Source organism: Astatotilapia calliptera, chromosome 1, assembly GCF_900246225.1.
Source record: "Astatotilapia calliptera chromosome 1, fAstCal1.2, whole genome shotgun sequence".
Taxonomy (NCBI): Eukaryota; Metazoa; Chordata; class Actinopteri; order Cichliformes; family Cichlidae; genus Astatotilapia; species Astatotilapia calliptera.
In genome coordinates, this window is record NC_039302.1 from 36502865 (window position 1) to 36529757 (window position 26893).

Consider the following 26893-nt stretch of genomic DNA (forward strand, 5'->3'; position numbering starts at 1 on the left):
TTATTTATAGGCTCGGTTGTCTGTGACGTTACTGACAGGTCACAGCAAGCGCGAACGCCTTTGATCTGCCAGTGACGTCACAAGAAACGCACGCGGAGAGGCGGCGTTCCTTGCCCGCGCTCACAGATTTGAATGACGCTTTGGAGTTGACGGCACGCCGCAATGCATTGTGGGAGCCCGGCACCATTTTCGGGGTCTACGAATCAAAACAAACACGCTCTGTTGGAACGACGATGACAAGATGCTTAAAAGCAGTTCGTGACCCACCAGGATTCATTGGAATCATAGGTTGGAGGACGTTTTGGGGAAATGGCCGACGGTCGAAGCGGAGAAGAAATAAACTCTTAAAAGTTAGTTCTGGGTTTTTATCCCACTTCATATATACACCAGGACACATGTTAGCATAATGAAAGAATTGTAGAATTAGGTGGAGTCAACAACAGCAGCATAGTGCAGTCATATCACAAATGTTAGCATAATGAAAAAGTCTTACAAAGTCAAATTTAGCTAACCTTCGGCTAAGTTACGTGACGTTAGTGATATCGCCACTTAACGCGGCTCTTTGGTCGGTTAGTTAGTTTAGGTTTGTGCCGAAGCTGGGTCTGTTTGTCAGTGTGAAGCCAAACGTGCTTTAACGTTTTAGGAAACACCGAGCAGACGGCTCATACTTGCCAACATTCAAAGGGCTGTTGGGGGGGGGCAAATATATTTTACAGTGTTTATTTATTCGACAAAATACGTTAAATGTCACCGTTATTATTGGCTGGCCGGAAACAGCGGGGGTGTCCAAATTCAGAGGCTGCTTCCACCTGAGGACCCGGCCTTCGCGGTCTAAAGAAAGCCGCGTAGTACGTCACGAGCTCCCTCGGTGGAGTGAAACTGCGTCTGCTCCTTGCTGTCTAAAATATAACCGGGCGCTGGCGTCAATTCTCCACCGTCTCACACTTTGTTTAATCAGTTTTCTGTTTGACGTTTATTCAGCTTTGTGAAAACCCCAGAGGACCCCTCCCGAGGGATTAATAAAGTTACATTTAATCGAATCGAGTAACTTTAATCTCAGCCAAAACGATTTACTCACGAACAAGTAAAACACTGGAAAAGCCAAACAAGAACATTTTGAAGTTATCGAAGTGACTTATATATCCTGTTTAACCCGAGTAGCGAAAGACCGCGGGGGGTTGAAAACGATGTGCCGGGAGTCCGGTGTTCTCGCCGTCTCAGAGATTTGAAGTTTACACAGCTACATTCTCGCCTGAAAATAGTTTAAAAGTTTATTTTGTGACCCAGAAAGAGAAATAAGAGTAATATTAAAACTACAAGCTGCCGCCATTGTTGGAAACTGGAATTGGCTGGGCCGCGCTATGAATTCTGCCATATGTTTTTTCAATTTTGTTGTCCGGGTTGAAATTCGGGAGAAATTCGGGAGAATGGTGGCTCCGGGAGGTTTTCAGGAGGGGCTCTGAAATGCGGGATTCTCCCGGAAAAGTCGGGAGGGTTGGCATGTATGAGACGGTTCACCAAATATGTGGCCCGCGAACTGTGGTGAGGACACAGACTCAACCATGCAGTGCTGAAGTTTGTCCTTAAAAGAGCTCTCACCCTGTTTAAACCACTAATGAGAGAGACAGTAGATGGAGAAGTCCTCCTCCTGTTTCTCTGCTGTTTTTGTCAGGCTTATATCAAACAACCTGAGTTGTCACCTTTGTTATAAAGACCAATGTTCTGCAGGATCCTGTGTCCTGTTTTAGTTGTGCTGCTTTAGTTGCTAACTGCCATGGTTGATTTCCTTCTGCAAGTGTCCAGAGTCAGAATTGAGAAGGTGAGACGTGACAGAGGCTCTCCACCCCTGATGAGACACCAGGACAGTGTGTGAGGAAGAGGAGGAGAAAAAGGAGCCAGCATCAACTGAGAGATATAGAGGAGAACAGGGGGACAACAGACAGCTCTCTGTAGTCTGTAAAAATAAGGGAACCACGGACAACTTTGATAATGCTTTGATTTATCCACAGTACATTTAGTTCAAATATTGTTTTCATCACAGAGGGATTGTGCTGGTTTCAGTGGGGAAAGTATGCAGCTCATTTAAATGTTCAAAGAGCTGTGAAAAGTTGTCCGTTCATAAAGTGTGTCAGTATTTTATAAGGATGCCATGTTTCTGTATCATCTCTCTCCTGTCAGAGCCTCTTCCAAACATCAGCCTGTTTAATGCTCTCATATCTTCAACATCTCAAGTAAATTATACTGCACAGTTTTCTGTCCAATAAAAGAATATTTACTGCATGAGTCTGTTTTCCATTTTATCTGAAACATTCAAGGAGATCTTTTACTGTATTTTGGTGATATTGCCCTTAAATGTGACTAAAGCTTTCATACAGTGGTGATCACGGACATAACTCTGACATCAGTCTGACTGAACTCTGAAAATCACTGAGTGTTATTTCACAGAACCATAATTAGATTAACTCAAACTGAAACACGCGGTGTTAAACAGTAGTATAATTATCATTAACTGTCAAAGTGCGTGCGCATTTTGCTTGTTTCCGTTTCCATCAAAAATCGAATTATCAACTAATTATCTTATCTCCCACCGCCCCCGAATGCACCAAATTTCGCTTGTGAGGCTGTTGCCACGGTAACTGTCATCAGCTAATGTGGCTTTTGGCTAAACGACAAGTTTTATTTGTACCGAAAAATGGCGTCAAGGAACATCGACCCTTTGTCAGCGGAGGAGCCTTCAGAAGGCGGAGAAGAGGAGAGAGGAGCGTGGAGCTGGGAGTCTCAGGTAAACCGAAACGGTTAGCTCGGTGGCTAACGTTAGCGTGATGCGTTCACTTGCATGTGAGGTTTGTGCAAAGTTAGAATCCTGCATCCTGTCTCTTGGTCTGAAGCGCTTCACGAGAACAAAGTTATTTTAGAGCGTCTGATCCCGACAGTCTGACTGAGATGGAGCAGGCATATTTATTCTGTAACTTCCAGTAATTCTGTAACAGTTATTATAAAGTTCAGGTAATAGTAAAGCACTATTACAATTCCTAGAGTCTAAGTACAGTGCAATACTGAGGTCGCTACTTTTATCTTTGATGTATTGACGTTTTATCGAGCTTAAGATTTCATTTACAAAACATAAGAAGAGCTCATAGAAACATGGGCAGATTAGTGAACGGCCTCAAGGCGCCACTGGATCAACCAAATGAACGTTTCAAAATTAGGATTCACCAGCGTGAGCGTCATAATAAAGGATCTGTAAATCATTTTTAAAAATCTGTGCTGTCAGTGTGGACTGTTATACGCAGATTAATGTTGTAAAATGAGTCTGAAAACTATTTGTAAAAGTGACACTGATGGGCAGAGTTGCATGTGTATTGCAAAACCAGGTAAAATGGCTTATCTTGCACTAGCCTGCCTTTATTTCATGTTTGACATTGATGCCTCTAAGCTGGTTAGGAAAGTTTCCCTTAAAAATCATCTGGGGACATAAGAAAGACCTTCACGGGACAGTAAGACCCAGAAACCCCAACCTAAAAGGCTTTTAGGTGGTAGGGCAGCCACGGGTCATTGAGTGAGTCAGAGGGGAGGGCCAAACATGCAAACTGGCTTTAAGCCATTCCGCCCTCATTTTAAAGTAGGGAAATGCACATCATCAACTCTATATTTTTATCCGCAGCACCAAATCTTACCTCTATTTCTCTGTCTGGGTTCTATGTGCGGTAAAATCCCACTTTCTCCTGTTCTCTCAGCTATTGCAAAACAAGCATTCATTTAAAACCAAAGCTTAGAATTTGAGCTCCAATAGCCCAAAATATATTGCTATCCGAAGCTGGTCCATAATTATACTGGGCAACCACTGCATGGATGTTCTTTGTACAGTAGATGTCAGTCTTCTGTCTTTCTCCTCAATGGTCTTCTGCTAGTTTGCTGTATAATCTGTGTCTGCAGGTCCCAGTGAAGGTGTTGCAAGCTCACAACGATGCTGTGACCACAGCTCGAGTCTGCTGCGACAATCGCTGCATCCTGAGCTGCTCCTCAGACTGCACCGCTGTCCTCTGGGTAAGCTGCTGTCATGGTCGGCAGTTTTTATGAGTTGATGTGCCTGTTTTGATTTTAGGGTTGGTTTACACTCGAGTTTCTAATGTCAGTTCAATTCAGTTTTATTTACACAGCGCCAAATCACAACAACAGTCGCCTCAAGGCACTTTATATTGTAAGATAGATCCTAGCCAACAATCATATGACCCCCTATGAGCAAGCACTTTGGTGACAGTGGGAAAGAAAAACTTCCTTTTAACAGGAAGAAACCTCCGACAGAACCAGGCTCAGGGAGGGGCGGCCATCTGCTGCGACCAGGAGATACTTTGTACTTTGAATCTCCTGTTCCACCACATCCCCAAAGTTCTGTGGAGGCTGTTGGAGTACAGTTAACTCATCGTCATGTTCAAGAAACCAGTGTGAGACGATTTGAGCTTTGTGGCTGGAAGGAGCCATCAGAAGATGGTACACTGTGGTCAAATAGGCATGGAAATAGTCAGCAACAACACTCGGGTATGCTGTGGAGTTTAAATGATGTTTAAATGTTGCTAAGTTGACACCAAAGTGTGCCAAAGTGAACGTAACTCTACACTCTTAAGCTACCAGCAGCCTGAAATCAGGACACAAGGCAGGATGGATCAATCCCACCGTCTCAATGTCCCAACTAGAAATACAGAAGATCAGACAGTTCCAGTTTTTTTTATCGTCTTATTTTGGTGAGCATGTGTAAACTGTAGCTTCAGCTTCTTGTTCTTAGCGGACAGGCGTGGCTCCCCGTGTGGTCTGCTACTTTAACCCATCTTCTTCAAGGTTGTGTGCTGAGAGATGCTCTTCTGCAAACCCTGAGAGAAAAGCCTCGTATTTGTGTTTTTGTGTGTCCACATCAGTCTGTAGAATCTCAGAATCTGTGTTTGACTGAACAGCCTCTCTGTAGATCAGTTTTCTGATGAATTCATTCCACAGAAAGTTTAGGAATAAATCATCAGAAGGTTGTTCCATATTCACTCTTCCTGGTTGACCTCTGACCTGTGTAGGATGTGGGGAGCTGTCAGCCTCTGAGGACGTTTGATGGAGTTCACAGTAAAGCCATCACTGAGTGTGCTCTGATCCCAAACAGCAACAGGTGGGTTCCACATTAGCTTTAAATTCAGCTAGGTTATGATCCTGCAGCTGAGAGCAGATGATTTCTCTTTTGAATTTTGCAAACATTATGCCCTGGAAGCCAAAATCTTTCCACCTGTATTCCTTTTGTCTTGGTCAAAGCTGAGCTGTCGGGTCTTTTCAAGTGAGGCAGAAGTGATTTGGTGTAAAAGAAAGGGTGAGATGAACTTCTGCCAACATTTACAGAAGTAGCGTTAGAAGGTGGCGGTGTACAGGCCAACATTAAAACATTTTTTCAGTTATTTGTGCAGCTGGCCTTGTAGTCGATTACTGCAATGTTTGAATATTTGGAAAAATGAGTTCCCGTGAGCTCCCCGTCACTGTCACTGGAACTGTAAGCTCCACTAGCTGGTGAAGAGTCGCTGTTACCAAGACTGTAAAGTCAAGTAGACTTGTAAAAGTTGACTTTCTGAGATTTGTAAAACAAAAAGTAGCAATTTTTGCACCTTTATCTGATGATAAAGTTGTTCAAATAAAATAAAAACCCAGTCAACTATGGACCTGCTGGAACAGCACGCCACCAAGCAGAGCACCAGGAAAAGATTGTTGTTAGGAAAAGTTTTTCTTCATTTCTTTGAGGAAAAAACATCTTTGTGAATTAATCGATGACTTATTCATCGTCCATGGACCCGTAAGGCTTCATGTAATCTCTCACGCTGATGAAAAAAACATGAAAAAAACAGAGTTCACAAAAAACAACAATGCAGAAACGTCCATGTAGTAGCCTGAGTGCAGCTGTGAATGAAACGTTTGCTCTGTGTGTGTCAGGATGGTCACAGTGTCCTGGGATAAGAAGATGGTGGCCTGGGACCTGGAGACCGGACTCACTCTGGTAACGTCTGCCGTCACGCTCCTGGAGTTTCAAACCAGCAACCTTCCTGTGATTGGCTGCACACATTTCTCTGCGCTGGGTTCAGAGCACGTGTTTCTGCTCTTTCACACACATGGAATAAATTTGGTCTTTTTGCTTTTCTGAGCTTGACTCATTTTTATGATCTTTGTCGCAGTGGAAATCGAGGCAGCTCGGCCTGCTGACCTCCTGCAGCTCCTCGTCCGACGGCCGGCTGGTCGTTTGTGCTGTAAATCCTCAGAATGGCGTTTCCGTCTGCGACGCCGCCAGCGGACAGATGTTGCACCACGTCAGCGGTAGGACAGGTCACATGTTGCCCGGTCAGCAATAATACTCCTGTGAGCGTCAGTGAGCGTGTGTTTGCTTTGATCAGATCTTCACCGCTCCTGCATCACTCGATGTCGGTTCGACCCTCAGAGCCAGCGAGTGGCCACCGTCTCTGCAGACCGCAGCATCAAACTGTGGGACCTGCGGGCGCAGAAAACCACCGTGTCCATCGACAGGTGAAGCATTTCAGTGACCTGTAGATGCTCTGAGCTCCTCTCCCGCTGTGTGGCTTTTGTCTTCAGTGTGAGACGGTACAAAATGATTCATCCAAAACACTCTGAAGTCTCAGATATTTATCAGATTCACAAAAGTTTGATGACAATTTTCAGACCCTCAGAGCAGCCCCCTGTGCACTTGTTCTTGTTTACATTCTCGCAATCAGTAACCATGGAAACGTCGTCTCAGCCTGCTGCTTCACCAGCAACGGGCACTTCCTGTGCACGGCGTCGTGGGACAAGACGCTGAAGCTGTGGGACCTGCAGGCGGGGGGGTTCCGATCTCACGGCGGGACGCCGCTGCAGGGAGGCCACGCAGGCAGCGTGAGTGCCTGCTGCCTCGCCGCTGCTGACGGTGAGACCTCTGAGCAAGGCACATTCCTGTTCAGGTGTCCTCAGCTGACGTCCTCAGATTCTCCAGTAACATTTGTGCTGAACTACGAGCAAGAGGCGGAGTTTGATTCGATGAACACTTTCTAAATCCACGTATGGACAAAAGAGTTCTTTTAATGTGTATTTTTAACTATTTAATTATTTATGCATTAGGATGTTAGCTAATAATGAAAATGAACAAAGCTCATCGTGTCGTGTGCTGTAAGCATGTTTTCTGCCCTCATTAAGAAGCAGACCTCTAAAGGATCAGAGGTCAGGTGGTTTAGACCTCTGGTGGTTGCACAGCTTAAGATTTGTTAGAAATGTCAGCACCTTAGAGTCCGTCATGCTGTTTACTATGTTTAGAAAGCAAGCACTGCTCACTGATGAGCTGATGTGTTTTTCTGCAGGTACTGGAACATGCTCAGTTCTTCCTCATAATGTTTGCCTAATAAAATCACTTCCTGTTGTGTTTCCTCAGCGAACCTCCTGGTGTCCGCCTCCTACGACAGGACTGTTGCTCTCTGGGATTTGTCGTCTCTCTCTCAGACTCTCGTGCTGAAGGTGATTAAACTCGGCTGTGTGAAGACATCCTGATGTTTCTGGTCGTGTTCTTTTAGACACTTAACTCCTGATTTTGCTTTTTCCCCCATCAGGGCCACAGTGATTGGGTGACAGATGTGTCAGTGAGTGCTGACGGGAAGTTGGTGGCTTCTTCCTCCAAGGTTCACAAGTATTTTCCCTCACAGTCCCGGCCAGAAGTTTTTGCTCCTTGAGCTTTTCTTTCTTTCTTTTTTTGTCCTGTCTTTCTCCCCTCACCCTCACCGTGCTCACCATCTCTGAGCCTGGGTCTGCTGGAGGTTTCTTCCTGTGAAAATGTAGTTTTTCCTTCCCACTGTCACCAAAGTGCTTGTTCACAGGGGGGTTTCTCTGTTTTATTGCAGGGTCTGGATGTTACAATATCATTGGTACCCTGGATGTTTAATCTGTTTTCTGATAATGCACCAGAGAAATGTTAAAAATCATTTTATGGAAATTTGGAAAGCAAACAGTGTTTAGTCTCCTGCATCTCACCTAAGACATCCTGTAACCAGGTACAGGACAAACAGACGTAGCCAGGATGCCAAGGCTGATGGTCTCAACATCAGTACTAAGAAAAGGCAGCAAATCAACATAACGCCACACAGGTCTGACTAATAGTGATGAACAGCTGGAACGTGCTGAAGGTTTCATGTATTTTGGCAGCCCAATCAGAGCAGAGTTTGACGTCCACGCGGATATTTAGCAGAGACGGACCAAAGCGCGTCATCTGAGAACAACACAGGTCATGCAGAAACTTTCTGATGCCGGCACATTTCACAGAAAGACGTCAGAGCAAGAAGTGGGTGAAGACACCAAAGGGTGTGTTTGTTTTGTATTCTGAGCTGGTCAGCTGTAAGCAGCATCATGGGCCCAGGACGGGTGGAGTCAAAGTTCCTTCCTATCTGCCACAATGAAGAAAACTAGCTGCAGGGTCACATCACCATGTGGGACTGATGGAAAGATCTCTCGTTCACCTGCATTTGGACTCCAGGACCATCTTCAAGCTGTGATTCCTTCAGTGTCAGTAATTATATAACAGAGTCACATTTGAAGCCTCGTGACTGCAGCTCATGGCTGTGAAGTTCAGTGCAATTCAACCCTCTGTCAGGATCAGAGGATGCTCTCCACTCAGTTTGTTGCTTCATTTCCTGATGAAGATGAAGGTGTTTTTGGGGCACATATCATTTTTAAATATTGAAGGTTGAATTTGAAACTCTGTTAGACGACGACAACAATTTCACCGCGTCTGTCTCTGCAGGACGGGACTGTTCGGCTGTGGGACATAGAGAACATGGAAGAAATCCCAGAGGTCATGAAGAAGAGGAACGCGGAGGGAGCGGGAATTCACATCCTCAAGGTCTGAGTCGTTCATGGATCCTGTGTCCTTTTTTCTCTGATTTAAATGTTTTAGACTCCCCACAGCTGCTGGTGGTCTGTGATGACGACACTGTGTGTGTTTGCAGTGTGAAGAGTGTGGAAAGCCATTCCCAGTGTCCAGACTGCTGACCTCAGAGCTGCTCACGCAGTGCGTCTTCTGTCGCCTCAAATCGCCACCCAGATACCGACCGCAGCCGCCACTGCTTACATGACTTCCTGCGCAGGAGGAAATGTTGTACTAAGTTTTGCAAGGTCTAGTTTTTAAACCGAAAATCGAATCTGATGTTAAAATGATTCCGAGTATGAAACTCTGTAATCCTGGTTCTGATAATGCTGCTGTATAAATAAATGTGTAAGTTCTTTGAGTCTGGAGTCACACATCTGTCTGCTTCCCAGGTGTTTGGTGGCTCATATAAGCTTTACATCACCTCCACCTCCACCCACGCTGCCAAGCTCATGAATCCAGTCTGAGGTGTTTCTGGATGGACTTCATATGTTCTGCTGTGTCTGTGGGTCCTTCCCAGTCTAAAGACATGCGTGTGGTGATTCGAAGTTGCCCACCTGTGTAAGCTCTCCAGGATGTGTCCAGCTGACCCACGTAGGTGGTTACACAGCATATCAATAAAGAGAGGTCCAAGGAAGGAAGCGAATATGATTTATTGAAGTACAGAATTCATTTTGAGATATTTGTCTCTGATGGCATTGAATCCCGGCGGGATCGGGATTAGTGCTGGGACGCCGGAGTCTAGACGCCAGTGGTGGAGATGAAGATGCTTGAATGGAGGTGGGTTGCACAAAGGCATCTGCAAGTGAAATGGCAGATGTGCACTGAGATTTAAAGTACGTGTAAAGGTTGATTGGCCTGAAAGATGATTGGACCAGACCAGTGATGTCACAATCAGCTGACAGCATGGGAAAGTGGAAGTGATGTGATGCGTAGATTAGCCACCAAACATCTGGGTGTGTTGAACTCAGCTGAAGTGACGCCTGAAATGCATCTTTGGATTTCAGTAACTTGTAGCTTTTTTAGATAAAGGTTAAGCGTAGTGGTTGATGATGTCATCGAGCTTTAGTTACACACACACACACACACACACACACACACACACACACACACACACACACACACACACACACACACACACACACACACACACACACACACACACACACACAACAGGCTGTTATGTGAACAGTGACCTTTGTATTGAGACGTCTGTTTTAAACTGGACGCTGGAGAAAAGCACAACTGATTCAGATTTCATGCACAAACATACTTTATAACATTTGAAACTATTCAGTCTTTAATTTTCTACAGAAATCCGTCAGAGTCTGCGACGGCGTCTGCAGTGAGCTGCTGCGAGTCTTCGCCGCATCATTCGCTTCTGAGCGCGACTCCGCTGTGTTACAAAGCACCAAAGGTGAGGTCACATCAGTGACTTGATTTGCCACAAAAATGCGATTTTAGTCGAGTCGTGTGTTTCATAATCTGCGTTCGATGAGTCTGTTTTCTTTGCACTTTTTTCCACGTACAAACTTTTCCAGCTTTGACAGACAGAAAAACGTCCGTGTTTTTTCACTTGTGCTAATAAATCATCTTTGCCATCTCTCCTGGACTGGATTCGATGCTGAGATCTCGCTCTGGAGCGAAGTGTCGGACGGACTGATGTCGCCTCCAGCAGAGCAGCTGCTGATCTCCCATCATGTGATCACAGAGGAGGTTTTAAACATGGCGACCCCATCACGTGGAGCGTCCGCGCCGCGTCAGAAGGTGCTCTGTAGCAGACAGTGGCAGCCGCAGCCGGCCGGACACTCGTCCTGCCGCCGAAACCAGTCCATCATGTGACTGGTGTGTCCTCCGTGGCCGCAGCTCAGGCAGAAGTTGGAGGAGCCGCGGACGGCGACGTGACAGATGGCGCACTGGAAGGTGAGGCGCTTGCAGACAGCGCACTGCGTCCCACGAGCCTGACTGCGGCAGTGACAGCAGTACACGCCAAACTCTGCAGAGAGACGACAGAAGAAGAGCGTCAGCAACACCTGCGGACACAGAGCGTCTTCACCTGTGTGAGGTTTATCTTCCTCAGAGCTTTAAATACTTAGCTGTGCCTCTATTCTTTGTTTACTCTCTTCACATTCTTCTAACATTACAGTTTTCCTTTATAGAAAGAAACCTGAACACGTTTCTGATTGGTCAGATGCTGCAAACCCCGCCTCTTTCCTGTGTGTAGCTAGATAAACCCTGGGTTTACTCTTCGTGTGACTCCTTAGCTTGAATGATGATGGTAACTGAAGCTGGATAACAGAGACATGCTGGATAGTGCACAAGTGAATCAGAGGTGCAGGTGAGGTCGCTGCAGTGTAAGTTAGTCTAGTCACGCGTGTTATTTCATTGTTCTAACACATCAGCGACTTCTTCCCCAGAAGACGCACCGATGCCTTTGTGAGGTTCGGGTGGGCAGGAGGCGAACTTGAGCACTTCGGCTCTCTTGTCTCGCAGACCCCAGCGGTACAAGATTTCACCGTAGCACTTCTTAAAGTCGTCAAACTGCAGTGTGTTGGCCGGGTCCAGAAGCCTGCACAGGGAGAGGAAGTGACATCAGACTGACAGCTGGGCAGATATGATTAGGCGCAGCTGGAGGCGGAGCTATGTCACCTCTTGTTCATCACGTGCTGCTCTCGCTCGCGTTCTCGCGGGTCTGTGTAGCCCTGGTTGACATAGCGGTAGTCGTCGGGAGAGGATTCGCCCCACGGGTTGGCGTGCTCAGAGTCTCGACCTGGAAGTTAAACAAAAACAGGAGATGAATCCAAACATTCCCAGAGGCGGCGTGTGTGAGGAGCTGAGGAGCCTCACCTGGGTTCCAGGTGGTCGTGGTGATGGAGTCAGAGGTGCTGGAGCAGGAGCCCGAGGTGACGGAGCTGGACGTGTAGCTGGGCTGAGATAGCCAAACACACACATTACATCACTTCCTGTAGCTGATTTTACTGTAATGACCTAAACAAACCCTGTGGAGTCAGCTGGTGTGGAAGTCAAAGAGCCGAGTGGGCGCTTAAAGTTTTTATTTAAAAAATAAACTCTCATCCAAAACTAAAGCTAAAATCAATTCTTCTAAACAGGATTTCCCAAACATCACGGTACCTCAGCTCAGCTGTTTCCATTTCTGTCAATAAGCAGCCTTTAATCTGACTCACATAACGAGCGTGGTGCGGGGGGAACGCGGAGGCCCGTGACGTATGGTGCCCGAATAGTGCGTAAGAGTCTGGAGGCGGAGCCTGAGCTTTGAACACGCTGCACAGCATGGCCAGAGTCTGAACGTCACTTATCTGACTGTAGTGATCCAGGCTGAAACACAGAGAATCAACATGTGAATCAGCTGCTCCGTCACCCAAACCGAGAGCTCAACGCGGCACAGGCGTGGCGATCAGGAGCCTCAGCTTTGCTCTCAGTAACTCACAGAGTCTCCAGCAGGTGGCGTCCGAATGGGTGTCTGGCCCAAGGAGTCTCCATGTCCGGGTCAGAGTCTGGGCTCAGGTCCTGATTGGTTGCTGCAGACGCCAGAGCCCAAACCTGCACAGAGAGGCGGGTTTAGAAGAGGCGGACAGCACCTCTGGTTCAGTACTTTCTGCTCTCTTTATGTGGGGAACACTTCAGCCACAAACTAAACTCAGTTTTAACTAAACTCACTTTGCTTCCCTGTTCTGTGATTTTGTTACCTCGTCTCTAAAACCTTCCTGGCTCCACGTTTTGTATAGTTTCTACTTGTGTAGCATCAACAAAAGCATTCAAAATCTGATTCAAATGCAAGTTAAAAATAAAAAGGATGCAAGCACCAACCTTCGCCACGTCTCTGCGTCCGACAGCGAGCGCCGCTGCTGCGTTCTTCTGACACGTTTCCTGGATGTCGTTCATGTTCAGGCTGAAGAGAGAAAATAAACCTGTAACGATCAGCGCGAAACACGAACGTGAAGAATTTCTTTACATCACAACAGCCGTCATCTCGATGTTGTGAAGGCTTCTGGTGAGGGGGGGTAAATCCATCTTTTATATACAGTCTATGCTTTGGCTTTGACTGTCTGTGTGATAGTCGGGCGATCCAAACCTTCCTGCAAAGGCTCATTTCTCTTGTTCTCTCGATTGATTGTTGATTAGTTAATCTGACCTTTTCAATAAATAAAATAACAGAAATAAGTCAGAGACACAGTTTTCTTTCATAAGCAACTGAAAGGCATCAAATGCTCCTGTTTCAGAGGAACCAGAGGATTATTTTGGCCTTTACGCTCGGCTAAATCTGTTTAAATGAGTTTCTGTGAATCAGCTGTGATGTGACTCGAGTGGGTGAGTGTTTGTTTTACAGCCTCGTGTCTCACATGTAGTTCTCTCCCAGAGTTTTGTGGACGGGCAGCAGGCAGGAGATCTCCTGGATGATGACTTTTCCAGCCAGTTTGATCGGACGGTTGCCGTAGTCCGTCCCCTCTCGCTTCGTCTTAAAGCGGCGGGATTTCTAACAGACAGAGACAGACAGACAGACAGCGAGCCGAGAGGACACAACAGAGCACCACCTGATTAAAAGTGGGCCGGAGGACGGGGTTCTTCAAGAGCCCGTTCACACTGCGAGACGCTGACTGACCAAAGACTCCGAGCTTTGAGATTAAGTGATTGTTTGTTTTTAAGGGTACTTTTTGTAACTTTGTCCAGGGAGCTCTCCTCCCAGACCTGGATGACGGCATCAATAAGCTCCTGTCTGTAGCTGTTAGGCAGTGTCAGATGCACCGATACACAACGCCTACCAAAGGTCTCAGTGGGATTTATGCCTGAGGAACATGAGAGCCGGTCCATGGCATCACAGAGGATCTCTGGCCACGTGAGGTCAGGCACCAGGAGGAAATCAGCGTGCACGGGACCATCATGAGGTCTGACAGATACTGGTCCTACAGCCCCATGCAGCTCTCCTCCACCAGGCGACCCATCTCCTGGTAGCTCCTCCACACTCTTTGCTGGGAGACACAGCAAACCTGTGCTATCCTACCAGGTACCATCTCGTGCTACGAGCAGTGACGAGGATGGTTGTAAAAAGCTAAAGTAAAGAGAAATCGGTGAGGAGAGAGCGACGGTCTCATCGTGGTCTCGCCGGTGCACCTGTGGTCACTGTGATTTGAACCAAAGCAGGTCAAACGGATTCACAGTCCTATATTCTTCCTAACTGAAGTGTCCTCACTTTGTTATACTGCGATACTCGAGTCCTCCTTTGACTGTTTTGGACCACAGGAGACTTCAGAGGGGAATTCTTACACACCAGACTGTCGGGAGATCTTTTGGTGACCTCTAAAAAAGTCAGAAAACCAGAATCGAACTCGGGCCGCTGCACTCATCTTTCAGCACCTGTGTCACCTGTGACCTACGCCAGCGCCCTTTTTCCTCTCTTAAACCAGGAAGTGAAACTCTTGACATTAAAAATCTCACCTGGAAGGTCAAAGACAGGCCGGATTAACCCAACAACATTCTTCATGGGTCATAAACTTCACCTCAGCAGTTTCCGAGCCTTCCCGCAAAGATGTGTTTATGTGTTCACTCTGTTATTGATAAGAGGGCGATTAGTGCTGATTGATTGATCTCCATTTGATCGTCGTCCTCGGCAGCTCGCAGTGTGAACACGGTTAGCTTCCAGTTTAGTGACACACGATTATGCGGCCAAGTTATTTTCAATAATAAGTTGCAGCTCTGCGCTGAGACTTACCTGGACGTGTTAAATGTTAGTGAACATTCAAAGCTTCACACTTTGATGAGCAGACAGGAAGTCGGGCAGCAGGGTTATTGCAGCACCGTTACATGATTTAAGTTCAGTTATGTGCTCAGAATTATCGGTCATGCTAACGCTGCAAATTAACCTAAAATCACTGCGCTTTCATCCCACGCTACCTGAGGGAAGTTGCCTTTGCTGTGAACCTTTGGAGTTGCTGCTCGGTACAAGAAGCAAGAGGAAGTCTGTCTTTTATTTTGAAAAACAAAACAACTTAAATTCTTCGAGCACCAAAGCCCTGCAGCATCCAATCCAAGTGCAGCAAAGTAACCCCAGCTGCTCAAACGCCACCATCCTGATGTTAGCGTCTTTACATCAGCTTTGCCCCGAGAGCTTCTACCTCTGTGAGCCGCTGCTGAGGCCCGTGTCCAGAAACACGTCTGCGTCCACGCCACAGTTTCACGGATTCTTCCTTCACCCGCGCTCCACCTCTGCACCGCCTTTATCAAACCCTCGCTGACAGACGAACAGCACTCTGCTGTAAACTTACTAACTATGACAGACATGTTTTTTTAGCACTTTTAAAATGTACAAAACACTTTTTTCAAACCTTTGAGTTAAAACTTCTTCAGATTGTGACACTTGCAGTTTTTCACAGAGCGTAAATCAGCCCTGAGAGTTTCTCATGACACACTTAAATCCAGAACACATAATTTAATATTGTTATTAAATTAGCAGAATCAGGATGTGTTAGTCGAGGCGGCTGCAGCCAATCAGTGACATGCAAAAAAACCAAAGTTAACCCCGAACGCTGAGGAAAAGCCCAGAGCGAGGAGAGGAGAGGACGGAGGCGGAGATCAGGAAACGGGGATGGGTGCTCGGATGGAGGAGCTCAGTACCGGCCAATCGTGGAGGGTTTGGACAGACCAGCGGCGGGAGGCAGAGATTGGGAGCTTCGGATAGTAAGGAGGAGGAGTGGCCCACAGCGGCATGGGGGAAGGGGAGCGGGTGATTGGCCGGAGAGAAACAGGAACACAGGAATAAAAAAACAAAACAAACAGAAACTGATCAGAGAGGACGGGACAGGAAACAGCAGCAGCGTTCAGCTCGACAGAGGCGAGCGGCGAGGGTTCTACTTCCTGTCAGGGTCCAGACTCAGGAGTGTTTCTTCACACCTCACTTACACATGAGTTTGTTTGGCAGCACTTTATAACAGCCTGTGACTGAGGCAGAGATTGTTTTAAAAACTAATTCTTATAGAAATGACAACATCAGCGTTCCCTTCCATATCGAAGCCTGTCAGATGTCACGCCCTGATTCGTCACATGACCTTTTCCAAGAAGAAAACAAATACACAGGCTTTAACTGCCAGCGGTTAATTCAGCGCGGATACACAGCTGCCGCTAAGCTAGCCAGAGCTTCCAGCAGTTCACTGCGGCCCCCCGCTGGGCCCAAGCGCCAAGGATGTGTATGTTTATTTTAGCTCACGTAGCTTTTCAGCCATTTTTACACAAAGAAACAATTAAAAACACCAGGCAGATGTTATGGCTGTTCAGCTGATAGCCACCAGCTTACTTTCCACTGTTCTGATTTTAATGGCCAACAGGGGGCGCTACTCTGGATGCAAAAAGACTTCAAAGCCATACAGACAACAGGAAACAGCCTTCGACTCCGTGCTCTGATGATGATCTTATTGTCTGTAATACTGAGTAAAACATAAATTATTCATCAGGAGAGAGGATTACACAGCCGTCAGCCAATCAGTGTGCACGGTGCGATCAATCACAAGCTGTTACCCAATCAGTGTGCGGTGTTCTTGGGTTGTCACTCAGATCCACCCGTCTTCCGTCAAACGCTCAGCTCGAGCCATCCAGAACAGGCTTCACCAAACAACCGGTTTCCATCTTTTATACGATGAACAGTTTCACTTTTATAAGTGGTGCATATAAAAGGCTAAAGCAGCCACAGGTCTAACAGGTCCTCTGACACAAACGCTAGAAGCTGCTGCACAGTTCAACTCTGCAGGTCAAGTTCCAACCGCCTACAAACAACAACGCCCAGTGTACGGGAACGGTCATGTGATATTTGTTTCCATGCATGTCGGCTCACTCTTTATTCTGGGCTCATCTAAAAGGGAACTCCTTTCTGGATTATCTGCAACCTTAAAAATAAATCGGTGTTTGATTTGAGTGTCACAGCCAGAACAAAAGCCCAGCTCAACCCAGAAGGCTCAACATTAGAGGACTGGTATGATATTTCTGTAATGCAAAGAATCCTCTATCTCACAACAAACAACACATGTTCTGTTTTCTGTAATCAGCCTGCAGACAGAGGAAAGCTGAGGTCACTGTAAACACATCAAAGCAGCGACAGCTGTGAAACTAACGGTGCTGAGACCATTTTCAGAGTGGACGAATCTTAACACAGTGTTATGACTGAGACCCCGAGAGACTCCCGGGAAAACTAGAGGCTAAACTAAAGGGACCTGTGTGTGTGTGTGTGTGTGTGTGTGTGTGTGTGTGTGTGTGTGTGAGAGAGAGAGGGTCTCACCCGTTCTTTGTAGTAGAAGGAGGAGATGGAGACGGTGTCTTTATCCGAGCGAGTCGGGCTGCCGCTGTAAAGCCGCAGAGTGCTCTGAGACTCTGAACGCATCTTCATCGGAGTCAGGACCCCGCTGTGATAGGCCGACAGAGCCGACAGGGACCTGAACACGCACACACACACACGCAGGTTCGTGTACTTTATCCGAGCTCCATCAAACAGAACCACAACAGTTTATAACCACAGCTCGCATCCACAGACATGTTTGGATGTTTCATTATCAGACGGATACAACGAAACAAAAAACATCCATTTAAAAGGAAAATGTTTGGATTATGTTAATTTAATGCACTTTTCTTTAATATGTCATAAATACCTGGATAAAAACCAAACTGAGCACATCCATGTCGGCTAAAAATCAAAAGTCACTGCTCAAAGCCTTCAGGATTAGAGCTGCAGGGACACTTTAAAGTTTGTCTCCATCATGAGAACAAAACATGAACACATCGCCATGAAAACAGGCGCTGACACGGGAGGAGATCCGACGCCACTTTGCACAAAGAATTTTCAAGATAAGTTGTAAACTTTGCGTCATCTGTTTCCTACAAATCTGATGTTTGTTTATAAAAATGTAAAGAAATGTTGACATGATTGTTAAAAAAAAGAGGTGTGGTATCTTACCTGGGAGTGGGCTCTGTGGGCGGGGCAGAGCGGTGCATGGTTATCGGTCGGGTGAAGTAAACGAGACAGCCGGTGCCACAAAAGCGAGCTCCGGATGTCCGAGGGAACGGGATGTTGGCGTCCTGGAAGGAAGCAGAAATCTCCTGTGACACTTTGAGAGCGTCAGGCAGAAACGACCCTTCAGCTGTCACATGGAGAGGACAGAAGAAAACTATCCTGCACAGAGTAGGTTACCTGGTGCAGGTGTTACCTGGTAGGAGCCGTAGGTGTTGGTGACTCGAGGAAACGCCTGCAGGGACGGAGTGACGGGGTTGGACAGGACGAAGGGGCCGGAGGCCGGACTGTCCTCCTGCGTCTGAGACAGGAAACAGACAGAGCAGTGATTGGCTGAGATTTTGTTACAGTCACATGACTGTTTTCCTATACCAACATAAACTTATGTAAAAGATAAACAAAAACAAAAATAATTTGTACATGAAATTCAACAGAATATCCCTTATCCTTCTCAGGGTCACGAGGGGGAGCTGGGATATATCCCAGCTACCGTAGAGCGAGAGGCGGGTACAACCCGGACAGGTCGCCAGCCTGACGCAGGGCTAACACAGAGACAGACAACCATTCACATCACAGTCACACCTACAATCAATTCACCAATGAACCAACCCCACTAACTGCAAGTCTTTGGACGGTGGGAGGAAGCCGGAGTACCGGAGAGAACCCACGCACACGCAGGGAGAGCATGCAAACTCCACACAGGAAGACCCCGGAGTCAAACTAAGGACCTTCTTGCTGTGAGGCAACAGTGCTAACCACCACACCACCCTCACCAGAATACAGCAAACAAAGTTTCCCCACAAAACAGAGCCTACACCTGCGAGAGCGAGACAGGTGGTAGTGGAGCAGCGCCCCCAGGTGTGGTCCGTTTAAAGGTTCTGGTGTTGCTGGTGGAGGACTTCAGGGACAGACACGTGACGTTATTCTCACCATATCAGACTCCAAGCAGGACACGAGCTGTCGGACGCACGGCTCCAGGCAGTTCTGGTTCCTCTTCACCTTCTGCAGAGACGTGTCTCTGAGGATCTGAGCACAGGGAGACGCCTCAAACACAGACCTCACTGAACTACAGCTTCAATCACAGTCAGTTTGATTTAAAAAATACAGAAGAAATCAGAGCGTGAGCTGCATGCAGCCTCCAGCATACACAGGTCTGGTTTACTGACAGCGTGGTGCGTTCGGGTACCTTCTGGATCTTGGTCTTCATGGGAGAGGGGATGGTCGTCGGGGAGACAAACTGGAAGGTGGGCGCGGCGTTGTTTGGATACTGAGCCGGAAACTTTACCACCAGGTGAACCTGATGGCTCCCGAAATGAGCCGACACCACGCAGCTGTGGTTCAACGCGTCCATCTACACAAAACAAACATCACCAATCAGTCTGATTTCAATGATCGTCCATCAGTGAGCTCAGGACTGCTCGCCCTCCTTTGAAACGTTTCCTCACTACCATCAGGCACCAGCTCACCTCCACGTTGACGTTTCTAATCTGCAGGTTGACCAGAGAGAACTCCTGCTGCAGAGTCTGAGCGAGACCTGAACCTGCCGCCGAGTCCTGAAGACCTCCAGCAGTCAGAGACCCGTCCTGATCTGAGAGATGCATACAGAAAGGTCAGAGGTCAGACTCAGACTGGACCTGGATCAATGTTACATCTGCTTACAGTCAGAGTTTTCTAATATCCTCTGCTGCAGCCTCACGCGTTCCTGGAACACTTCTTTTCGCATGCTTTCATATAGTTTCACATTGAGACGGTAGTGACGTCTGTGTTAGCCGTCAGTTAGTGTGCAGTCAGTGAAACGTGTGAAGGCAGCTCGTCGTCTCACCCTGCAGGCTCTCCGAGGCGGGGCCCCCGCTCTGCTGGCCCTCCGACTCCTGAGACGACAGAGGCTTCTCCGACTCCGCGGTGAGGGACATCGCGTCCATCAGGTCCTCCTGCACGTCACTGACACACAGCTACACAACAAAAAAACAGCACAGATATCAGCCAATCAAGTCTCTGTGTGAGCTCGTCCCCGTGACGCCGCGTGCTGACCTTCTGCAGCTGAGGATCCACCCTCCATATCCTCAGAGTCTGATCTCTGGACCAGGTGACCAGCTGGTAGTCCTTGGAGCCTGCAGGGGAAACAGCGACAGGGCGTCACTGAAGAGGAGAGAAAACAGCCACAAACCTCCGCTCTGCTTTTCCCCATCTCTGCAGCGAGTTTCACCTTCTTTCTGCGGCCGCCACTGGAACTCCAGCACCACGTCGTCGTGTCCCACGAAGGCGTGGACGGGGCTGTTGAGGTCGAGCGTACTCCACAGTAAAAGGCTGTTCTCCCTCCTCAGCTGAGGAACCATCACCGTGACCAGACCATTGGAGAACGGCTGACGAGGCAAAAACACACTGAGCTGCTTTTTCCTCAGTTTTATAACCAAGCGCAAATCCAGCGAGTCTGCATGTGACTGGAGGATGCACAGCAAACTGCACAAATCCAGATTTGACCACGGTTATAACCCGCTCGGGGCAGTTACTGAGCCGCTGCGCTTGTTAGCAGGGTGCTAAAGGTTCGCTTGGATCCGAGTGATGTAAATTTCCTCAGCACGCGAAGGCGCCGTGCCCCCCAATTTGTTGTGATCTGATGCTAAGGCAGCAGAAACTGTGACCCCAGGCGAACCAGGAAATATAAGCTGTCTGTGTGCATTTCACCACGAGCAGCACCCTGCAGGAGGGTGGAGGCCGTGATGGAGGCCATGAAGTCATCATAAAAGTGGACACAGATCAAAGGATCTGAGGGTTTTTCCCCTCACACACTTCTACACAGCCTGCAGTATTTTTGGAACCAGAGTGGCGCCCCCTGCTGACCATTAACATGAATGCAGGGTTAAGGCACTTCCATGTTTGCTTCACCTGTCAGACCCTGAAGCTTCATCCTTTTTATCCCACTACAGAAGCACAAACACGAGGCCGACACTCACCGTGTACCTGGCCTTCCACACCGGCACCTGACACGACAAGATGTTCAGGTACTTCCTGGGCTGCCGGTAATCCCAAAACTGCACAAAACATGAAAAGTTTATTTTTCAGATGTTTTTCTGCTCGTGTGCATTTAAAGAATTATTTAAACATGTCTGCGGTGCTTTTGTGTCTCTTTTTGGTGATTTGGGTCTTTCTGTGGTGTTTTTTCATCCCTCTGTTTTGGTTTTAGGCGAATCAGCTGGTTGGTTTTGCTTTTTCTTCCTCGTGAGCCTGTTCAGTAACACAATACTCTGAGAGCTTTGAGTGCTCAGGTAGAGTAGAGGTCACACTGACAGACGCAGCTCTGAATTCTGTTTTTCCAGCTGGGACGTGCGTGCGACAGGATGTGAATCTGCTGTTTCTCGAGTGTTTCGCATGCTTATTTGTGGCCTCTGGGTTTTCTCTGCTCTCACCCTCACTGAGTTGTCCTGGCTGGACGTGGCGAAGATGAACTCGCTGTCCGGATGCCAGTCGAGGCCGTGGATCTTGGACAGGTGAGCGGCCACGTATTCTGCCGCCGTGTTCGGCTTCTGCTCAGAGGAAACACGCACCGTGAGACGATTGAGTGCGTTCACGTGCACACGTCAGCCCGAAGCCAGTGAGTCAGGACGGGAGCGCTCACCCTTTTGTCCCAGATCCGAACGTCACCGTCGTGACTGGACGCCAGCAGGTTCTGGTTCTTCTTGTTCCACTTCACCTGAGACGCCCCAGCTGGCAGGAGGGAGAACTAGTTTGTAATTAGAGAGTTAACCAAGCAAAGTTCATCCATCACTACAGCTGACTTTAACATTCAGTTGCTTTTTTTCCCACATAATATTGCATTTAAGAGCAGTTATGGTGCATTCAAAGACACTCAGCCATCTGGACGTCTCAGGTTTGCTGTCGTTTATCCAAAAGACAAAAAAAGAAAGAGAGAAACAAAACAAACCAAATGTAGTAAAAATGTGATTTCTGATTGGATTAAACTCAGTCTCCGCCTCTGCTCACAGCTGCATCAGCACATGACAATAATAACCAATGAAAGGCCGGAGATCAGTGATAACGATTACTTTTTTCAAGTAACGAGTAAAGTAAGGGACCAGTGTTACTTTCCTGTAAGCACGCTGCACTACTAAACCGTGATTTTGTTTGCGAGTGTCCCATGAAGATGACGTCCGAGCGTGCGACGTTCGTGGTAACAGACGTGTGCAGATCAACAACGGGTAATATGGAGTGCAGGGAGAGTACGACTGTGCAGCGTTTAAAGCGTGGAAGTACTCACATTACTTTGAGTTTGATTCCAGAAAAAGTGACAAAAACATTAGTGTCCGCTGTTCACTCTGCGTGGGAAGAAAACTTTTTACAGCGAAGAAAATCCCAAAACTTCTGAGCGAGCAGCGAGCTCGCTGCCACGGGAATGTGAAATTCACAGAGAAACCTCCGGATCCTCCCACTGACACGACCTCTACGGCACACCTGCACCAGGGCAAACCTCCACCCGCCCCACTCCTGCTAAACAGGTGACCACAGATTTAAGATTGACAGGACTCAGTCCTGTCCTGTAATGGATTAAAAGTCCTGAATGTTTGATTTTATTTCTTTCTGCTGTGTTTTACTTGCATCTATTTGAAGTGTAAACACAAAACATTATTTTATTTTCTGCGCTGGAATAAAGAGAAACAGTAGAATTGGGCTGAAAGGTCTGTCGCTTTATTACATATTCATGTGTGTCATGTTTTTAAAAAGTAACTGAGTAACTAATTACTTTTGAAAATAATCAGTAAAGTAATGAGAATACTTTTTTGGAGAAGTCATCAGTAATTAGTTACTAATTACTTTTTTCAAGTACCTTGACCAACACTGATCATTACAATGTAAAACCTCTAAAGTACTTCAGACGTTGTTACTGTTTGAAATCATTTATGGTTTCATTTCATGTAAAACTGTTGGGTGTGACTTCCTCGACCCGCTGGTTCTAAATTTTAGCAGTTATTAGGAACTGATATATACATTACGAAGTAATTACCAGCTTGAACACATTTGCCTAAATCTAAATGGAGACTTTTCAAGGATCCCCTTAGAAGTTGACATGAAATCGTTTATAAATGACAATAAAGCTGAGACGCTACGCTGATGCAAAACTGAAAGTGTTGGCGAGGCAGTGAGGACGGTAAAGAGAAAAACATATGAATGAATAAATGAGCAAAGAAAAAGCTTGTTTGGTGTTTACATCGGTAAAGTGCGCGCTCTCTGCTCTGCCCTCTCGTTTAATCCTGAGCCCGACTCCATCAGGACATCAGGCTTTCGTGGACGCGTCCCCTTATAGCACACAAACCAGCCTAACTCTGACTGACTGTGAGGAGGTCAGTTAGACTCAAACTGAATGTGTCAGCTGTGTGAGGTCATGTGGACACTGACGGAGGAAACAGTCCCGCCCTTTAAATACTCACCGACCGCGGACAGCGCCAGCGTGGGTTTCCGAGTGTCTCTGTGGGGTCAAAGAATCAAAAATCACTCAGAAGTATTGTCGGGATTCTTCAGACGATCACCACTTCCCTGTGACCTCTTAGTCTAACTGATGATGTCAGGCTAAGAGAAGCCAGATAACAGAGATATCCTGGGTTTGTTAAACCAGCTTCGTAGTCCAGGCCACGAATCAGGATAAAGATAATTTTACCAGCGAAGCTCGTCGTAAGCACACTTGTTATATAGGTTACATGTTAATGCGGGAACGTGTGAATGTTTTGTCTTAGACAGATAATAATAAATAATAAACATGATACTGGAAGGTCTTCCTTTGCTCTGACCTGGTGTCCCAGATGTAGATGTAGGTGTCCACGGAGCTGGTGACCAGGAACTCGGGTTCAAACCAGGACCAGTCCAGATCGCTGCGGACACGAACACATCAGTGAGGCCGGACCGCGTTTACCCGCTGATGGGTGCGTTTGATTTGATCTGCTGTTACCTGATGACCCGGGTGTGCCCCTGCAGGGAGGTGTGCGTTTCGCCGCAGCCGTCCCTCCACGAGTACAGATCCACCCGCTGGTTACTCTGAGGACAACACGCACACACGTTCAATACACACTGGGAAACACACAAACCCTCCACCTTCTTTACCTACACGACATTATTTCTGTTGCGATGATTTTATGATGAATTATTCTGGAGGTCTCACTCACAGAGGCGGCGAAGACGTGGGCGTCTGATCTGTGCGGGTTCCACTGGACCGTCCCCACGTCCCACTTACTCTGTCGCCCGATTTTCCGCGACGGTTCAGACGGCAACTCCAGGTTCACCAGGTACAGGAAGCGACGCCTGCGGCACGATTACGGTGACAGAAGGTAAAATCGTGTGAATTTAAAATCTTCAATCATTAAAAATTACAAAAATATGCTGCAGGAGAAATGAAGCATTTGTCACTGGAGAACAGGAACAACACAAATGAAGCCACTAGCCACTCCAACATCATTGTGAAGTTTGCGGACGACACTACAGTGGTGAGACGGCCTACAGGGAGGAGGTCAGCGCCCTGACCCACTGGTGTCGAGACAACCATCTCACCCTCAACGTCGCAAAGACAAAGGAGTTGATAGTGGACTTCTGGAGGTGCAGAGAAGTACACACCCCCATCACCATCAACGGCGCTGCTGTGGAGAGTGAGCAGCTTCCGGTTCCTTGGAGTACATCTGGCTGAGGATCTTACGTGGTCAGTACACACAAACAAAACAGTGAAGAAGGCCCAGCAGCGCCTCTTCTTCCTCAGGAGACTGAAAAGATTCGGCATGAGCCCCCGCATCCTCAGGACCTTCTATCGCTGTGCCATTGAGAGCATCCTCACTGGATGCATCACCACCTGGTATGGCAACAGCACCGCCTACAACTGCAAAGCTCTCCAGCGAGTAGTGCGGTGCTCTGAACGGATAATTGGAGGTGAGCTTCCCTCCCTCCAGGACATCTACAGGAAGCGCTGCCTGAGGAAAGCGGGGAGGATCATCAAGGACTCCAGTCACCCCAGCCATAAACTGTTCAGACTGCTTCCATCAGGAAGGAGGTTCTGCAGCATCCGGTCCCGTACCAGCAGACTGAGAGACAGCTTCTTCCATCAGGCCATCAGACTGCTGAACACGTCATAGACACCTCAGCTTCACTACTGGAACTTCAACATTATGCACTCCACACTGTATATAAATGCCACTTGTTTTGCACATGTCCAACTGCCAACCTCTGTATATTTTATTTTATTGTTTATTCTATTTAATTTTTTAAATGTGTATATACACACACACACACACGTAGATATACATATTTAGTATACACATTCAGTAATGTGCATACACTCTTATATTGTACACATATTTATTCATATAACTCTCAGATTTAGCCGTTCTTATATTTTGCTTGTTTTATGTTATTGTATTTTGCACACCTGCTTGTGAAGCTCACACACAAGAATTTCACTCACATGTGCTGTACCCGTGCACCTGCACATGTGATGTGACAATAAAAGTGATTTGATTTGAAGTAAATATGAGAAAAAATATATTAATTATTATTACCTCAATATCTGTATCTCATTTGTATCTCTTAATCTTAGATCATTTAAAATTTTATTACAGCTGACTTTGTCTCAGTGTTAACTTCTTATTAATAATATTTTTTTTAATTAATATTTGACTTTTCTTAACCAAAGTTTGACTTTCTTGAAACTCTAAATAATGACATAAAAAATTTCATAGCTGCAAATTTCAAATGTTTTCATGTCATAAATCATAATGAAGTTGATTTTTTATATAAATATAGATCGTTTTCACTTTTTTATCTTTATTAACTTTTTAATAATTTAAGTATCCTGTCATTCTGATACTAACTTATTATTAATGTATTATTACTACACTTATGTTCCTTCTCGCAAACATTTATTGTAGCTCAGCGGACAGAGCTGCTCTGAAACTGAATAATTAACTGACTAATGAGTAATTACGAGCCTCTGATGTGACATTAAACACATTTCATTATTTGTTGTTTGAGAAAAAGGACTGTGGCGCGTTCAGGTGACCCAAACTTACCCGGACAGCACAGCGTGGGAGCCCAGGCAGTCCACGGACATGGCGGTGGCCTGAAAACACGAGACAAAAGCAGCAGTGACAGTTTTTAATTTTAGCTAACGCCGTGTAATTTTCACTGTGCCTATTTTAGTGACAATCAAAATTCAAACAGAATTAAAATCGTCGAACTTCAGTTCAGAGAGATTTCCTCTCATTCAGAGCAGATGTGCTTTTCCCTGAATTAAACGTGAGATTAAAGACGAAGTAACCTTTGCTGCTGACACAACGAAGCTTTCAGGTGATATTAAATTACCCGATATGATCATTTATTATCAACTTGTTTCTGTTTATTTTACTATTACATATACAGATATTCAAAAATTATCAAAAATGTTTGGAGTCTGCGCTTTTAAAAGTGACCAGAACAACTATTCAAGCACCTGAATTACTGATTAACTTCGGTGCCACATAAACAACTCCATCGATTAATCGATTAAAAACATTCAACTGGATCGATCTACAACAAACACTAAGAAGAAGTCCGGGTGATTAAAAAAAATAAAATAAAATAAGATAAATAAATAAATAACAAAAAAAAAAAAAAGTCCGGGTGATTCAACTTGGACTGAGCAGTTTTCTCTTTTACGAGACTTTGAACGCTCCCTGACCTGCGCGCGCAGGCGCTTTGTACAAACATGAAATTAAAAATATAAAAATAAAAATAAATAAAAAAAGAAAGAAAAACTCACCTGGGCGTCTCTAAACTCCACCACAACATTCTCACTGCTCCAGCGAGCCGCCATCTTTCTCCCTCTCCTACCGTCAACAAACACCACGTGACGCTAAAGTGACGTGACGTTCAGGACAGTGGGAACAACACGCAATAACAGCCGCGATCTGTTCTATATAATTACTGTATATAAAATATGAGTTACATTAATACATCGATTAAAA

General features: G+C 46.4%; 2 protein-coding genes across 6 annotated transcripts; one reads left to right on the forward strand and one right to left on the reverse strand.

The window, feature by feature from the left end:
* The first annotated feature begins 150 nt into the window (after nucleotides 1–150).
* On the forward strand, nucleotides 151–10000 carry LOC113026953 (WD repeat-containing protein 88). Of its 4 annotated transcripts, XM_026176290.1 has the most exons (13): nucleotides 151–350; nucleotides 1797–2782; nucleotides 3937–4047; nucleotides 5061–5149; nucleotides 5956–6019; nucleotides 6195–6333; nucleotides 6411–6540; nucleotides 6747–6934; nucleotides 7433–7515; nucleotides 7608–7676; nucleotides 8792–8890; nucleotides 8997–9162; nucleotides 9307–10000. In XM_026176290.1, exons 2-12 carry the CDS (start codon nucleotides 2693–2695, stop codon nucleotides 9120–9122), a joined length of 1188 nt encoding a protein of 395 aa, XP_026032075.1. In that variant the 5' UTR covers nucleotides 151–350; nucleotides 1797–2692; the 3' UTR covers nucleotides 9123–9162; nucleotides 9307–10000. The 4 variants fall into 4 exon arrangements, 3 of the variants coding, with proteins under 3 accessions (XP_026032075.1, XP_026032069.1, XP_026032081.1); XM_026176284.1 differs by lacking the exon at nucleotides 9307–10000 and having other exon boundaries at nucleotides 8997–9275; XR_003272977.1 differs by lacking the exons at nucleotides 8997–9162; nucleotides 9307–10000 and adding an exon at nucleotides 8046–8696 and having other exon boundaries at nucleotides 288–350; nucleotides 8792–8852.
* Nucleotides 10001–10163: 163 nt separating this feature from the next.
* wdr59 (WD repeat domain 59) lies at nucleotides 10164–26829 on the reverse strand. 2 transcript variants are annotated; one of them, XM_026176325.1, is made up of 27 exons: nucleotides 26689–26829; nucleotides 25961–26010; nucleotides 24074–24209; nucleotides 23860–23945; nucleotides 23702–23782; nucleotides 23345–23382; nucleotides 21538–21626; nucleotides 21329–21445; nucleotides 20876–20953; nucleotides 20128–20284; nucleotides 19953–20032; nucleotides 19744–19873; nucleotides 19388–19509; nucleotides 19108–19272; nucleotides 18852–18947; nucleotides 18118–18222; nucleotides 17868–17989; nucleotides 17196–17349; nucleotides 15545–15598; nucleotides 13276–13409; nucleotides 12743–12824; nucleotides 12363–12475; nucleotides 12100–12250; nucleotides 11762–11843; nucleotides 11564–11684; nucleotides 11341–11483; nucleotides 10164–10910 (listed from the first exon to the last, which is right to left on the reverse strand). In XM_026176325.1, exons 1-27 carry the CDS (start codon nucleotides 26740–26742, stop codon nucleotides 10675–10677), a joined length of 2976 nt encoding a protein of 991 aa, XP_026032110.1. In that variant the 5' UTR covers nucleotides 26743–26829; the 3' UTR covers nucleotides 10164–10674. The 2 variants fall into 2 exon arrangements, with proteins under 2 accessions (XP_026032110.1, XP_026032119.1); XM_026176334.1 differs by lacking the exon at nucleotides 15545–15598 and having other exon boundaries at nucleotides 26689–26828.
* Between the last annotated feature and the right edge of the window lie 64 nt (nucleotides 26830–26893).

Excerpts from the sequence above, each read along its gene's own strand:
- wdr59 (XM_026176325.1), bottom strand. The coding sequence starts at position 26,742 with ATGGCGGCTCGCTGGAGCAGTGAGAATGTTGTGGTGGAGTTTAGAGAC. Across the intron at positions 24,210-25,960 it reads TCCCACGCTGTGCTGTCCGG|GCGTCGCTTCCTGTACCTGG; the intron begins GTAAGTTTGGGT and ends ATCGTGCCGCAG. Across the intron at positions 18,948-19,107 it reads TGAAGACCAAGATCCAGAAG|ATCCTCAGAGACACGTCTCT; the intron begins GTACCCGAACGC and ends CCCTGTGCTCAG.
- LOC113026953 (XM_026176290.1), top strand. The coding sequence starts at position 2,693 with ATGGCGTCAAGGAACATCGACCCTTTGTCAGCGGAGGAGCCTTCAGAA. Across the intron at positions 2,783-3,936 it reads CGTGGAGCTGGGAGTCTCAG|GTCCCAGTGAAGGTGTTGCA; the intron begins GTAAACCGAAAC and ends CTGTGTCTGCAG. Across the intron at positions 6,020-6,194 it reads TGGAGACCGGACTCACTCTG|TGGAAATCGAGGCAGCTCGG; the intron begins GTAACGTCTGCC and ends TCTTTGTCGCAG.